General features: G+C 34.3%; 1 protein-coding gene across 1 annotated transcript; it reads right to left on the bottom strand.

Annotated features, from left to right (window-relative positions):
* Positions 1–1,489: 1,489 nt before the first annotated feature.
* On the bottom strand, positions 1,490–2,380 carry LOC139874415 (uncharacterized). The gene has a single exon (XM_071861850.1). The coding sequence runs from the start codon at positions 2,378–2,380 to the stop codon at positions 1,490–1,492; it is 891 nt and encodes a 296-aa protein (XP_071717951.1).
* Positions 2,381–15,850: the final 13,470 nt, after the last annotated feature.

The raw sequence follows: 15,850 nt of genomic DNA, 5'->3' as shown, positions 1-15,850 counted from the left end.
CGGGCCCAACAAACCCCATTCTGGAATTTGGAATGCTTTAGTACTTCAGAATTATCATATCCGATGGGTGTCCCGAAATGATGGGGATATTCTATATGCATCTTGTTAATGTCGGTTACCAGGTGTTCACCATATGAATGAATTTTATCTCTATGTATGGGATGTATATTGAAATATGAAATCTTGTGGTCTATTATTGTGATTTTATAATATATAGGTTAAACCTATAACTCACCAACATTTTTTGTTGACGTTTTAAGCATGTTTATTCTCAGGTGATTATTAAGAGCTTCCGCTATTGCATACTAAAATAAGGACAAGATTTGGAGTCCATGCTTGTATGATATTATGTAAAAACTGCATTCAAAAAACTTATTTTTGATATAATATATTCTTATTGTAAACCATTATGTAATGGTAGTGTATAAACGGTATATTTTAGATTATCATTATTTGATAATCTACGTAATGTTTTTTAAACCTTTATCGATAAAATAAAGGTTATGGTTGTTTTAAAAATGAATGTAGTCTTTGAAAAACTTCTCATATAGAGGTTAAAACCTCGCAACGAAATCAATTAATATGGAACGTTTATAATCAATATGAACGGGACATTTCATTGTTTGCTTGGAATAATAAATGTCCAGATGGCCCTAGAGAAATCATCTACTATGGTTAGGAAATATCTGTATTTGTTCATGGTTGTGTGTTTGTAAGGCCCCCAGACATCAACATGTACAAGATCAAAAGGTAAGATAGCATGTGATTGACTTGTAGAAAAAAGTAAAGCATGTTGTTTAGCTAATGGACAGATATTACAATTGTGTATGACAGATTTATGACACTTTATTACATCAGAAATTGACTGTATTTGTTTTAACACAATGAATGATGAGTGACCAAGTTTTGAATGCCACAGAAGAGCAGAGTTTGAAGTTGATTGAGTTGAGCTAGCTTGATTGATGGAGTGAAGAGGTTGACTTGTGGTTTGTTGGATGATGTATAGACCATTACAAAGGGTGCCATGAGTAATCCTCTTGTTGTGGTCCTGAAAATAGCAAGATAAGGGAGTAAATAGAACAGAGAGTGGTAGATGATTAGACATCTTGCTAACAGATAACAGATTGTATGAGAAGGTTGGGATGTAAAGAACATCATGCAGAGTTATTTCAGAATTTATTGAGACAGATCCACATTTTGTTACTTTGGTGTTATGGCCATCAGGTAGTGTGACATAAATTGGTGTGTTACAGGGTTGGATGTTGTGCATATAGTTAAGGGAGGTAGAGACATGATCTGTGGCCCCACTATCAACAACCCAAGCATGTGTTAAATGAGAAACAATGTTGGCTATGAACCTGTATCTCTGCACAGAAATATGAGATGCTATGACTTTGTGATTACCTGCAGATGAGGTAGAAGGCATGTCATTAGCTGCAGAGGTAGTTTGGGATGATTGCATCATGAGAAGGACTTGATTCAATTGATTTTAGAGTTGATCCATTCTTACATTCATGGCCATGTCTGAAGATTCATTGCTTGTGGTAAGTGAGTTTATTGCTTTGGGGAATTGTGGTTTTGGTTGAGGCTTGAATTTTCCATGTAATGGATGTCCTATAGGGTATCCCACAATTTTGTAGCATTCTTCTTTATTATGACCTTCTAGACCATAATTTCCACAGAAAATGCCTTTTTTGAATGGACTTCTCCTTTCATATGTGCTAGCAGTTTTGTTTGAGGTCCATCTGTTTGCAGAAGAGTTGTAGTTTCTGTTGTTGGTGTAACTTAAGAGAGCTACTGAGTTGGTTGCTTTAATTGAATGATTTTCTCTTTGTTTCTCTTCTTGCTTAATCATCCCATAAGCCTTGGCAATAGTTGGAAGAGGTTGTAGTAGCAGTAGTTGCCCTCTTATGTTAGCATAACATTCATCTAGTCCCATTAAGAATTGCATGAGGCGTTTTCTTTGATATCTTTCACCATTAGTTCTGCCATTTTCACAGTTGCATTGACATGTACAAGCATAAGGTGATTCTAAGGCATCAAGTTTATCCCAAATACCTTTAAGTTTCTGGTAGTATATCTCTACAGTACAATCAGTTTGTTTCAATTGAGCTATGTTATTAGTTAATTGATAAATTATGTGACCATCAAGTTGAGAATAATTCTCTTGTAGTTCCTTCCATAAGGCAGCAGCAGAGTTCACAAAGCTTAAAGAGTTACCTATCTGATCTGATATGGTGTTTATAATCCAAGAGATGATCATGTCATTTGTACGATCCCAGAGTGCTTTGTTTCCTGAATCTGCAGATGGTTCAGTGTAGTCTCCAGTCACAATCTGCAATTTGTTCTTTGCATTAAGAGCAATAGTCATCTCCTCCATGTACTGTAGTTTTCTGAGCCAGTTAACTTCTTCGAGATGAGAATCAGACCTGGATGATCATGTTGATGAAGGAAAAGAGGATGATTAGGTGAATTAGTATCTTCAGCAGTGATCGGATTTGTTGTAGAGTTGTTTGACATCTTGAATTTTGTTCGTAAGATGGAGAGATTAGGTTAAATTGAAGTAGATCTGAATTGTGTTATTTTTGAAATTAGGTAAAGTAGATGACAATTGAGTGATTGATTGAGTGATAATCGATCAGTGATTGATCGGAGAAGAGTGAAATGGTAACCTGAGACGTTTAGGTCACCGGAAAAAATGGCGGATCAGTGATTGAGTTGATTGATCGGAGAAAATGGCGGATCGATTGAATCAGTTAATGATTCACTCTGATACCATAAGAGTAAAGTGAATTGAACACATAGATTTCATTATGAAACACTGAGTAATATAATGGAGTAGCAAGGGTATATAATCCCTAAGATAATGTAATAGTGCTAACAGAATTCTAACAACCCTAACAATCAATATAAATTAGCTATATATAATCTAAGCTGATGAGATATTTTCTGCATTTACTATGTTGACTGGATATGTTATTGACTTGACCAGTATCTATAGCATTGACTTCGTTGACTCTTCAGTGTATACCATTAAAAGTCGTTGTTACCGATTCAATTATAATGAGTTTGATGTCGGTGAGATTAGCTTATGTACGGACTACACATATATGAGTCGGTGGATTATACACAAAGTACATGGCTTAAATATTAAGGTATGAGTTGTTTATTGTTTCTTTTCTTCGATGACGTTTAGTTTTGATTGTTGTTTTTGTTGTCTTTTACTCTTTTGATTGTTGTCTTTTTCTGTTATTTTCCCTGCTAGATAGGATAATTTCAGATCTGGTGGTTGGTTCTGGCACATTGAAACATTTGCAGAGTTCGGTGTGGTGTTTCTATGATTTGCATTAGGGCTGGAATTTTCTATCACCTGAGGTACATAAATTTGAAGAATTCGTATGCCAAACTGACAAGGATAAAGCCACTAATTATTTTAAATTACTGTCTCAGAACCTTATCAAGGTCACGATATTTTGTGCAAGTCTTCTTCCTGATATCCACTCTCACCCAATTACATTTGAGGAATCGGTCATATTTTGTGAAAATCTCCATCCTGATATTGAATGAAAAACTTAAATCCTTTGAAATAGCTATACATATATTGTTTTTATATTACGGGAACCAGACGGAAAATTTTTATGACTTGTAAAGAATTTCATAAAAGAAACCCAGAATTTGGTTGAGCTTTATATTATACCAGAGGCATTGGTTGATGTTCCTCAGGTTAGTGGTCTACCAACAGAGAAACGTACACGGCTCACATTTGAAGTAGTTGTTGTTGATCCAATTAAAATGAATTTGATGTCTGCGGGATTAGCATACGTACGAACTACATAGATCGAGTCAGTGGATTATACACAAAGTAAATGGCTTAAAGCATAAGGTACGCATTGTTCTATTGTAACGACTCGACTTTTTCGACTTGTATTTGTGCTTGTTACTTTCTGCGAAACTGCGAATTTGTGCGTACTGTATTGGTTTATATTCTGGGATCTTATTTCATGATTAATTACCTTCGTTCATACCATACAACGTGCCATTAAGTACTTAGTTACTTAACTTGATCCCCGAATGCTTTTATGACCGTTAGTGTCACTTGACGTTTAAAACGAGCTATGTATTTTGTTACACGTTTGACTTTGGTCATAATTGGAATATTATGACTACGTAATACTAATTGTTATTTTATAATGACAATTACTTGGGATTTTGGTTGCTTAATTACGCTTAGTAATTTACTTATGCTCACTAGTTAGTTTTGTTGGACTTTCTACCTTGTTGTACTCAAGCCCACCCAACTCTAGCTAATGGACTATTTAATTAGCCCAATTTTAATAATTTAGTAACCCATTAATATGTAAGACAAATGCCCATTTATTAGAGGGAATATACTAGCATTTTTGTTAACCATAATCACAATTGTTGCATGGGATCCCAACATAAGCACCAACTTTAGACAACAATTAACCAAAAAGCAAAAGTTTGTCCCCCTTGTCCCCCCATGGCCGACGGTCACCACCACCATGCCACCCCATCACCTCCTATAAATACCATGCTAATTCCTCACATTTCACACTTGATCTCATTCACAATTTACACACACTTACTCTCTTATTCTCTCTAGTCTTTCTCACTCTAAAAAGTGTAAGTTTTAAATTTTCTTCTTATTCTTCTCTTCTCATTGTCGACATCATCATCATCATCATTAAAGGATCTAGCTTTTTAGCTTTTTGATCTTGTTATATCTTGTAGACTCAAACTTGGGTTTGAATCCTTCAAGAACATTAAAGATTCAAGCTTTCTAGCTTTGAATCTTCATTTACTTGTTAGATCTAGGTTTTCTAGCTTATGATTCCTTTATTTTGTTATAAAGATCAAAACTTGTGTTTATGATCTTCATGTAACTTGAAGATCTAGTCTTTTGCTTTAAGGATCTTCCAGAACATTAAAGATCCAAGCTTTCTAGCTTAGGGTTTCATTATTTTGTTAAAGATCTTAGCTTTTTAGCTAATGGTCTCATTACTTTTACTAGATCTTAGCTTTCTAGCTTATGGTCTCATTAATCTTGTAAAGATCCAAGCTTTCTAGCTTAGAGTTTTCTTAATACTTGAGATCTAAGTTATTATTGTAGATCTCACTTACTTGGAACCTTTTTGTGATTTTTGTGATGATAAAGATCAAGTCTTTATCATCTCACATGATGTAGATGCATAAACTTGTGTAGAAAGGACAAAGGTTGAAGCTTTATTGGGTTTATGCAATAAAGAGGCAACCTTGATGTTCAAAACTTGTAGAATGATAGCTTTTACTCTTAGTTGTGTGTTTATGGTTGAAACTTGGTCAAAGTGATGCTAAAACATCAAAGAGTTGTACACTTGAAGCTTACACGCATCAAGGATGAGAACCGTGATGAGCATCAAGCACCAAGAAACCCACCGGAGCACTTGTTTGCTGTTTTTTCGGGGTTTGATTAGACTCCTGGAGTTCTGGAACATTAATTTTCAGATAGTTCGTTTCGAGTAGATCACTTTTCATTTAGGCCTCGCCTAAATCCGATATACAGTTTAGGATTTATAGCCTTCCGAAAGTCACTACGCCTTTGTAACGACGTGCTAAAATTCTGACCTACTCGCACTTAAACCATCGCCACGGTCAAACGAAGATGAGTTATATTCTGAAAATTGGACAACGGTTAGAAGACTTACATACGGAGCCTTGACCACTGACCACTCATCTTTTCGTTTTATATAGAGGTCGTAGCAGCTGTCCGAAATCAGCCTTTTGTTTCGATCTCTATTCTTTTTGAAAACTTACTTTATCTTTTACGAATGATGATGACGATGATGATACTTAGGACTTTACTTACATACTTTTAAACCTTTTGGGATAATATACTGACTTAGTAACCTTTGACTTAGGTTGACGACCTTTCGGACCGACTTACTACCTGCATACTTTTCATATCGACTTTTACTGCTTATTCACTGTGAGTTATAGCTTCCCTTTGTACTTTACTATTTTGGGACTGAGAATACATGTGCTTTTTATGTTTTACGTACTAGACACGAGTAGTTAAACTTTACATATGTGTGGGTTATATAACGGCACAAAGTTTCCCCTTAGCACGATAACGTTTAATCATTGGTTTTTGAACCGATGAACGCGAATATTAGATATGGATCCATAGGGTTTGACATCCCCACTCGGGCTAGTCGCGCTTTCATTTAACGGGTGTTTTATACTTCGAGAACATACGCATTCGCCAAGTGTACTTTTAGGGGGTGATATTTACTTTACGTTAAGTTAGTTACCGGGTGCCCACAGATAAGCATATACTTTTCATAATGTTTTGAATACGAAATCTCGTGGTCTACATTACATTACTGAATACAAACTATAGCTCACCAACATTCATGTTGACCTTTTAAGCATGTATTTCCCAGGTGCTTAGACGTTGTTGCTTCCGCTGTTAGACTTGCTGTCTTGGTGTTTTAGACTTTCTGTTACAGACTGGCTGTGTTAGACTTCCGCTGCATTACTTAGAGATGTCTTAATCATGGAACTTTTATCTTGCATTCACAACTTATGTTATTTGAATAATGGCTTGTAACGACCTTTGTGTCACGTTATCTTTTGTAAAACGTTATCCTTTTTGAATGCAAAACTTGTTTTAAAACAGCATGTAGTATTATACCGTGTAATGGACCTGTTGTTGACGATTCGTACATGATGGTTTTGTATGGGGCGTCACATTTGGTATCAGAGCATCGGTTGTAGGGAATTAGGTTGCATTAGTGAGTCTTGACTGAGCCGAGTAGGATTCGCTAATAGGACTAATCTACAACTTGCTCGTTTACTTGTTACTGCTTACTACTGCTGCATGCTAATGCTTACCTTTACTGCTATGTGAACTTGCTGCATGCTACTATCTGTCTTTGATTGCATGTTACTTTTGTTTAATACTGTTACGATTGCCATGTTATGTACTGCTAGGATGCTGTAGTGCCTGGTTACGTGCTTGCTATATGTCTTACTGACATGGAAAAAATTATTTTTCCTTGTTCAGATGTGAGACATGCCGCCCATGACCTTTGACATCGAGAGTACCTCAGATACGCCTGCTACTTCGCCTACTATTGTTGCTGATTCACCGCTACCCTTCGGCGACTCTGGCGATTCATTTTCTGGAGATAGTGGACACGTGCTTGCCCTGATGGATGTCTCAGACGGAGACGATGATCCCGAGGAGATTCCAGCTCCACCCAGCCCTAGAATCCCGGAGCCACAGCACCATTTTGGTGGTACTGTGATCCCTGGGGGGAAACGGAGACGGTCCCTTTCGTAACTAGCATGGACATTGTGCTAGACGCACCGCTGACGGACGTGTCATAACGATTACACCTGAAAGATATCGACTCATGACCACCGGCCAGACACATCCACCAGTACATGATGTACCTGCACTACCTTCCGACGATTCAGACGGATCATCATCCGATGACACCAGCGCGGAGGATTTCGAGAAGGATTCTGAGGAGGATTCCGAGGAGGAGCCCGTGCAGCCACCCTCTACCCTGTCGAAGAAGCGGTACCGTTTCGATGGTACTGTTATTCCAGAGGTTAATGGAGGAAAGCCATTCGTGAACGCACATGGACAGTTGGTTAGGGTCACAGCCCGTAAGAAGGTTGTACCGTATCCTGCCGATCCATTTGTTCGTATGGTCACCCACTCAGAGCCGTCTACTTCTAGTACTACATTCGTATCATCTGCACCACCTGCCCCACCAGCATCTCCTATCGTCGAGGAACTGACGATGGAGGTGCATGCCCTCCGTGCTCGGGTAACTAAGCTCGAGGACCAGATGTCCCACCTGATGGACATCATTTACCCACCCTCACCCTAGGGTTATTGTATCAGATTTCTTTGTGTATTCTGTTTGTAGTTTCCTATTTTTCATTTATGTATTGTACGAATCTTATGCTTTTGTATGCAATTTTCTTATTATGAATGGAATTACTGTTGTTGATTTATTATATTGCGTTTTATTACATATTGGCTTTTGTGCTATCTGCTGCTTGTTGCCATGCTTAGTTGTTGTGTGCTATGTTGTTTCCATGTTGTTTACCGTATGTCGTGACGTTGTTGGTTCATGGATTTTGACTTAAGTCGAAATTTTTGTTTGAAAGATCGATGGCTAACGGAAGAGGTCCAAGAGAAATGCCCACCGCAGCACAGCTTGAGGAGATGATAGCCGCTCGAGTAGCCGCAGCTATGGCGAATGCCAACCCTGCTCCAGCTCCACCGGCTAACCCGAACTTCTAGAATGGGTGTACTTTCAAGGAATTCCAGAGCTGCAAGCCCCACAATTTCAGTAGAATAGAAGGGCCAGTTGGGCTGACGAGATGGTTTGAGAAGTTGGAATCTGTATTTCATGTGAGTAACTGCTACGAAGGGAATAAGACTAAGTTCGCATCCTGCACTTTGTCGGATGGCGCTTTGACTTGGTGGAATACGCTCACCAAGGCACGAGGAATTGACGAAGCTTACGCTACATCATGGGAGGAGTTTAAGAGGGCTATGATCGAGGAGTACTGCCCCAGAACCGAAATTCAGAAAATGGAAGCAGAGTTTTGGGAACTGAAAGTTGTAGGAACTGATCTTGATGGCTATAACCGAAGGTACTTGGAGTTAGCGTTGATGTGCCCCACAATGGTTACACCTGAATTTAAGCGGATGGAGAGGTATCTGTGGGGACTCCCCAAGGACATTCAGGTAAATGTCACTTCTTTGAAACCAGCGAATGTACCAGAAGCTATGCGTATGGCGCACACCCTGATGAATCAAATTACCTGTGACGATCGCTCCAAATCCATATGGACGAATACGTCATTCAATGATTTCATTGCGAGGTATTTGACCTCTATATGATACGTTTTATAAACATTGCATTCTTTTCAAAAGGTACACAATAAATGAATATCAATTTCTAAGGTTTTCAACGTTTGATGATTTCTACATATAGACAATAACCATAAATAATAGTTTACCATAATACATCTGTTGACAATGAAGTCAAAATAAGATACACGGTGATGATTTTGTGAATGCAAAGTTTTCTTGAATAAAGCATGTATGACTCCATGCACATAGCTTGTATCACATATAAGCAAACAGCGGAAGACTTCTAGAAACCTGAGAATAAACATGCTAACAAGTGTCAACACAAAGGTTGGTGAGTTCATAGTTTTAGTGTTTCGCGTAATCTGTATATAAAGTGGATCACAAGATTTCAGTTGTTTCATCCAAAAACGTTTATCAATAGATTCTACGTAACAGTGCACCCTGGTAACTAAGCTTTAACGTTATAATGATAAATACCCCATTCGTTTTAATACACGCAAACCAACGTGTCCTAAACTCAAATAACACACGTCCGTTAAAAGGCTAGCGCTCTAGCTCAGACGGGGATGTCAAGCCCTATGGATCCATATACTGTTATTCGCGCCCACCAGTCCATATCCTATGTACTGGAAGCTACTAGTTACCAAAGCTAAGGGTTTTTACGTTCAAACTCAGTGTAGAATTAAGTATGTACTTGTATCCATTGCGTTTAAAATAAATTGCATGTATTCTCAGCCCAAAAATATATATTGCAAAACCAATTAAAAAGGGAGCAATGAAACTCACCTTAGCAGTACATAAAGTCGTTCACCGAAATGTGACCGAAACTTGGAATACCAAATAACCGTAGATCTCAACCTAGAGAACATATGTTGGTCAATAATTGTCTATCAAGCTAGGTCAGGTCATAGTGTATCACAATCTTAATGCTCGAGATCGACATAAAAAAATTATCCAAAGTCGTTTCAAAAGGTCAATTTTGACAGTTGTTTAACAAAATGAGACGTACCTTATATAAGGATTCATTTATTCGGTTGGTAATATTCAAAAATCCAATTTATCAATCTCGTAAACAAGTTGTTTAAATCTTAATTGCAGATTCAAAAGCAATTACAATTAACGTCAATCATAATTCAGTTGATCATATCTTTTAATCCGTTCATCGAAACTATTCGATATCTAAATGAAAAGTCATTGATTTTTTGCCAACTTTTCAAAAACATGCATATCATATACCTTTTACCAGTAATATCTGTATTTAATTTGTGATTCATCATAAACTGTTTAACGACAAAATTTAGCATACAAGCATGTATAAATATATATACTCGAGCACTAGACATGGATACACAATTAATATATAAAAGATAAAATATGAGTGCTTACGTATCAATATTGAGATTCAATATTGTAGGAAAGTACGTAGACGTAACGGAGATGATAAACACTAGGTTTGATTCACAAATATACCCCTGAACATTACCCATAACCTCCTTGGCAATAACCCATAATTTTCTTAGCTCTATCTCGCTTGAAAACCATTTTGAAAGTGACACGCTCATAACCTCGTCGTAGTATTTTATGTATAATACTAATTAATAATATTAATAATAATAAGATTAATAATAATATTAATCTTAATAATAATAATAATAATAATAATAATAATAATAATAATAATAATAATAATAATAATAATAATAATAATAATAATAATAATAATAATAATAATAATAATAATAATAATAATAATAATAATAATAATAATAATAAAATACGGAGTAATATATGATGTGTGAAAACTAAGCCAAAAATCGAGCAATTTATAGAACCTTTTCTGAAAAAGTACCCCATGCGATCGCATGGGATTTGTGCTTCAAGGCCATGCGATCGCATGGCCCTCTGATCCAGCTCACCAACTTTTGTTTTCTTATTTGTCGACATATTTATTTATTAATATATAATTTATATAATTTATATTAATTAATTATATATTATATTTTATTCTCATACATAGTTGACTTGAAATTTTCGTTCCGAGGTCTCGTACGTTGTCACTCGACTTATGCCCCGGTTCCGGTTTCTCGAACGCATTTTCGTATGCTTAGAAAACTATCACTTTACGTTTCGTGACTCGTACCTTTGTCAAAATATAGTCTTAAATTATCAATAAACTATACCACTCAAAGTATATCTTAATCTTTCGAGTGTTTTGGTCATTTACTTCTATAAATCATTGTCTCGTTATTTATTAATATAATAGTATTTATCAAATGTTTCATAACCAAATTAATATCTATTCTCAATATTTATAAACACGTTTTAAAATACATCTCACAAGTTATTCATATACTTAATTCTAACAGCTAATATTCTTTATTTTTGTATATGTCCAAATTACGTTATTTAAACAAGCACACTTAATTAACCAATTCTATTATATCGAAAAACGTTTTCGCACGTTCGAAACACAATCAATTAAATATTATGCAGTTTAGTTTACCACTAACTTTTATCTAACTTTTGTCATCAAACACTTTACCATTTATTCCGAATACCGTTAAAAAGGAATAAATTCTCAAATCAGTGTGGACCTCACAACAGACCTAATAAATATCTTTTAATTCAATTGTTTGGCATAAAATTTTAACTTTGTAGTTGAATATATCAATCAGAAAATCAAACCAATAAGTTTAATGCACATTATCATTTACTTAACACTTTGTTACATTTTCAGGTTATAGTATATGTATCTATTTACATATAATTGTTCGTGAATCGTCGAGAACAACCGAAAGGTATTTGAATAGTTCAAAAATTTTGAGATTCAGTTTTACAGACTTTGCTTATCGTGTCGAAAATGTTAATCATACAAAGATTAAGTTTAAATTTGGTCAGAAATTTTCGGGTCATCACAGTACCTACCCGTTAAAGAAATTTCGTCCCAAAATTTAAGTGAGGTCGTCATGACTAACAATAAAAATGTTTTCATGCCGTATATGTGTTGATAAATAGAGTTTTATCACCGTTAAATAATATGGATAAAACAATCCGATTATTCGAAGCGTATGAGAGAAGTTATCGTAAAAGAGTGAAATGAAGAATAGAGATTCGTCTTAACTCTTGACGTATTAACGATTGATTTCCGTAATTTAAGGAATAGAAAATCTTCATAATCTAAATAAGATTTGATTCTTCGGAATTTAAGGAAATTAAGATTTCTTTTGATTAAATGCGTAATTTGCCTCGATTGCTATGTTTGATATTTCGCTATAAATTGATCTCTTCCATTTCATTATTTTCATCACTCTTACATCTTCTTCCTCATTTTCTATTTTCAAAAGATTGTAAAAAAAAATGCTTCATCCAGTTCTAATTCTTGATATACTCCTAACTTTCATATCTGTCATTCTTCTTTTTCATCTACCACCGGAGGAAGTTATTTTCTTCTACCATTACCTTGGGGTTATAGTGTTTTTCATTTTCCTGTGTCTTTATATTGCTATACGCATTGATATACACGGTTTGTAATTTCTGGGTGGTTGTTGGGTTTTATATCTTCCCTTATATTTCGATGTCTCTGCTTCTGTCTTTCCATAATCATTGACATCCACAGTTAATACTCTCTCCAATTTACTGTGATTTATATATACTCCCATTGATATTTTAAAGCTTCATGCTTTTGTTTTATCTTCCCGACTTTAAATCAAGCGAATAATGGTCCAGAATTCGTAGGTATAAATTTCGGAATGAACATAATTAATGTTCTAAAAAGAAACGGTAATAGCACAATCTGACTTGTCAAATTACCAGAATACCTCGAAAAAGACCGAATCATTAAGAAAATATTTTCTTGATAGTTTAGAGGTTAAATAGAATGAAAGAGTTATATAACATGGTTTATAATGAGGGTATTGATAGTGCTCCAAATGAACATATATTTAGTAGCAATATCCTCCTAATATGTAAATTATTTAGTTGTAATTGTCCTATTTTAAGTTGTAATCATTTATATTAAATAAGTGCGAAGACAAAAGGCGAAAACGACGATTTGAAGGCGCAAATGTCCAAAAAGCTCAAATGTACAAGATACAATTCAAGTGGTTCAAATTAATGATGAGAAACGTCTAAAATTGACAAGAGTACAAGTTACGAAACGAAAAGCACGAAGATTAAAGAATTGAAGAAAAAGCGTCCTAAAACTGAAAAAGGGTCCTTAAAGCCATAGTGCACTCAAAAGCGTCCCAAAAATTGAGTTAAAAGACTTGCGCGGATTTTGGGAGTTAAGGAAAATAATTTTTTGTGCAAATTACAAATTTCAAAACGCAAAGTACAAGATATTAAATAGTACGAAAGGACGTTCGAAAATTCAGAACCAGGACCTGAGCCAACTATCAACGCCCGACGCAATGGGTCAAAAATTATGAGTCAACTATGCACAAGAATAAAATATAATATATAAATAATTATATAAATTATTTATATATATATATATATATATATATATATATATATATATATAATCATGTCGACAAGCTATGAGACAAAGGATCCTGAGCTGGAAAACTGGGCCATGCGATCGCATGGCCAGCATGACCAAAATCCATGCGATCGCATGGAGGCCTGTAGCGGGCCACATATCTATAAAAGCTGGCCCTGGTCGACGAGTTTAAAATATAATAATAATAATAATACTCCTCTGTAATAATAATAAATATAATATATATATATATATATATATATATATATATATATATATATATATATATATATATATATATATATATATATATATATATATAGTATAGGATAGTTTTATATTAGTTAGTTTGGGTAATGTAAAGGTTATTTTACGAGTTTTAAAGTCGGAGCTCTGTCCGTGTAACGCTACGCTATTTTTAATCATTGTAAGTTATGTTCAACCTTTTTAATTTAATGTCTCGTAGCTAAGTTATTATTATGCTTATTTAATACCGAAGTAATCATGATGTTGGGTAATTACTAAAATTGGGTAATTGGGCTTTGTACCATAATTGGGGTTTGGACAAAATAACGACACTTGTGGAAATCAGACTATGGGCTATTAATGGGCTTTATATTTGTTTAACTAAATGATAGTTTGTTAATTTTAATATAAATATTTACAATTGGACGTACCTATAAATAACCATATACACTTAATCGGACACGATGGGCGGGGTATTTATATGTACGAATAATCGTTCATTTAACCGGACACGGGTATGGATTAATAGTCTATGGAATTATTAAAACAGGGGTGAAATTATGTACAAGGACACTTGGCATAATTGATAACAAAGTATTAAAACCTTGGGTTACACGCAGTCGATATCCTGGTGTACTTATTAAACAAAGAATTAAGACCTTGTTACAGTTTAAGTCCCCAATTAGTTGGAATATTTAACTTCGGGTATAAGGATAATTTGACGAGGACACTCGCATTTTATATTTATGACTGATGGACTGTTATGGACAAAAACCAGACGGACATATTAAATAATCCAGGACGAAGGACAATTAACCCATGGGAATAAACTAAAATCAACACGTCAAACATCATGATTACGGAAGTTTAAATAAGCATAATTCCTTTATTTCATATTTAATTGCACTTTTAATTATCGCATTTTTATTTACTATCATTTTATTTATTGCACTTTTAATTATCGCACTTAAATTATCGTCATTTATATTTTTCATTAGGTTTTAATTCTGACTTAAAATATAAAATCGACAAACCGGTCATTAAACGGTAAACCCCCTTTTATATTATTATTATATATAAAAATATATATTTTGTACAAATATAGATGTTTAAAATATAGTGTAAAATAAGTCGTCTCCCTGTGGAACGAACCGGACTTACTAAAAACTACACTAATGTACGATTAGGTACACTACCTATAAGTGTTGTAGCAAGGTTTAGGTATATCCATTCTATAAATAAATAAATATCTTGTGTAAAATTGTATCGTATTTAATAGTATTTCCTAGTAAAATATAAGCTATTTATGTACGCCTCGCATAACATCAAGTATTTTTGGCGCCGCTGCCGGGGATTCGGCGAAATGCTATATTTTTAATCCATTTTTGTATAAATATATTTATATATATTTTTAGAAAAACAATATAAAATTAAAAAAAAAAAAAAAACCAGGCCCATGCGATCGCATGAGCCGGCTGTTGTAAAACCATGCGGTCGCATGGGATCATCTGACAGCTGAACCTGGTACGTATTTAATGCTGAATTAGGGTTTAATTTTTATAATTTAAAAATCATTTAGGGTTAGAATTAATTATTATTATTATTAATTAGTTTAATTAATTTAGTTATTTTAGTTAGTTTTTAAGTTTCAATTAAATTTGTATTAATAAATAATAATATAAAAATAATATTTTTATAAAAATAAGTAATTTTATCATATTTTGTCGCTTTTTATAATTTGTATTTTTTTAAAATATTTGTATTTTTCGCTCGTTTTTAGTTTCAAGTCATAGTTTTTGCCATAATTATTTTTACTTCTAGATTTTTAGGCTTTGCCGTAAAATCCCTTAAGTGCTTTTTCTTTAGACTAAGATTTAAGTGCTTTAGAATTTTGCGACGCCGTTTTTATATTTTAGTTCCTTTTTAAGTTATTGCCATCTGGGATATAGTTTTTCTTTTAAGCTTAAATACCTTTAGACGCAACCTTTAATTCTTAGTTTTAGACTTTTAAGTTTCGACGCGCTACGTTCTTTTTATTATTTTTCGACCTTTTATTTTTAGATGTTTTCCGACGCGATCTTTTTCTTTCTTATTTCTCGACAATCTAGTTTTTAGAACATAGAATTTTCTATTTTTTTTTCTCTAAAATTTCAAAAACGAAAAATTATTTTAAGCAGTTAAATTGATAGACATCCAAATTTTCTGGTTCGTAGTAATAGTTG

Source organism: Rutidosis leptorrhynchoides, chromosome 11 (genome assembly GCF_046630445.1).
Source record: "Rutidosis leptorrhynchoides isolate AG116_Rl617_1_P2 chromosome 11, CSIRO_AGI_Rlap_v1, whole genome shotgun sequence".
Lineage (NCBI taxonomy): Eukaryota > Viridiplantae > Streptophyta > Magnoliopsida > Asterales > Asteraceae > Rutidosis > Rutidosis leptorrhynchoides.
Note: the sequence above shows the minus strand (reverse complement) of the source record. Positions and strands in the feature narration are given on the sequence as shown.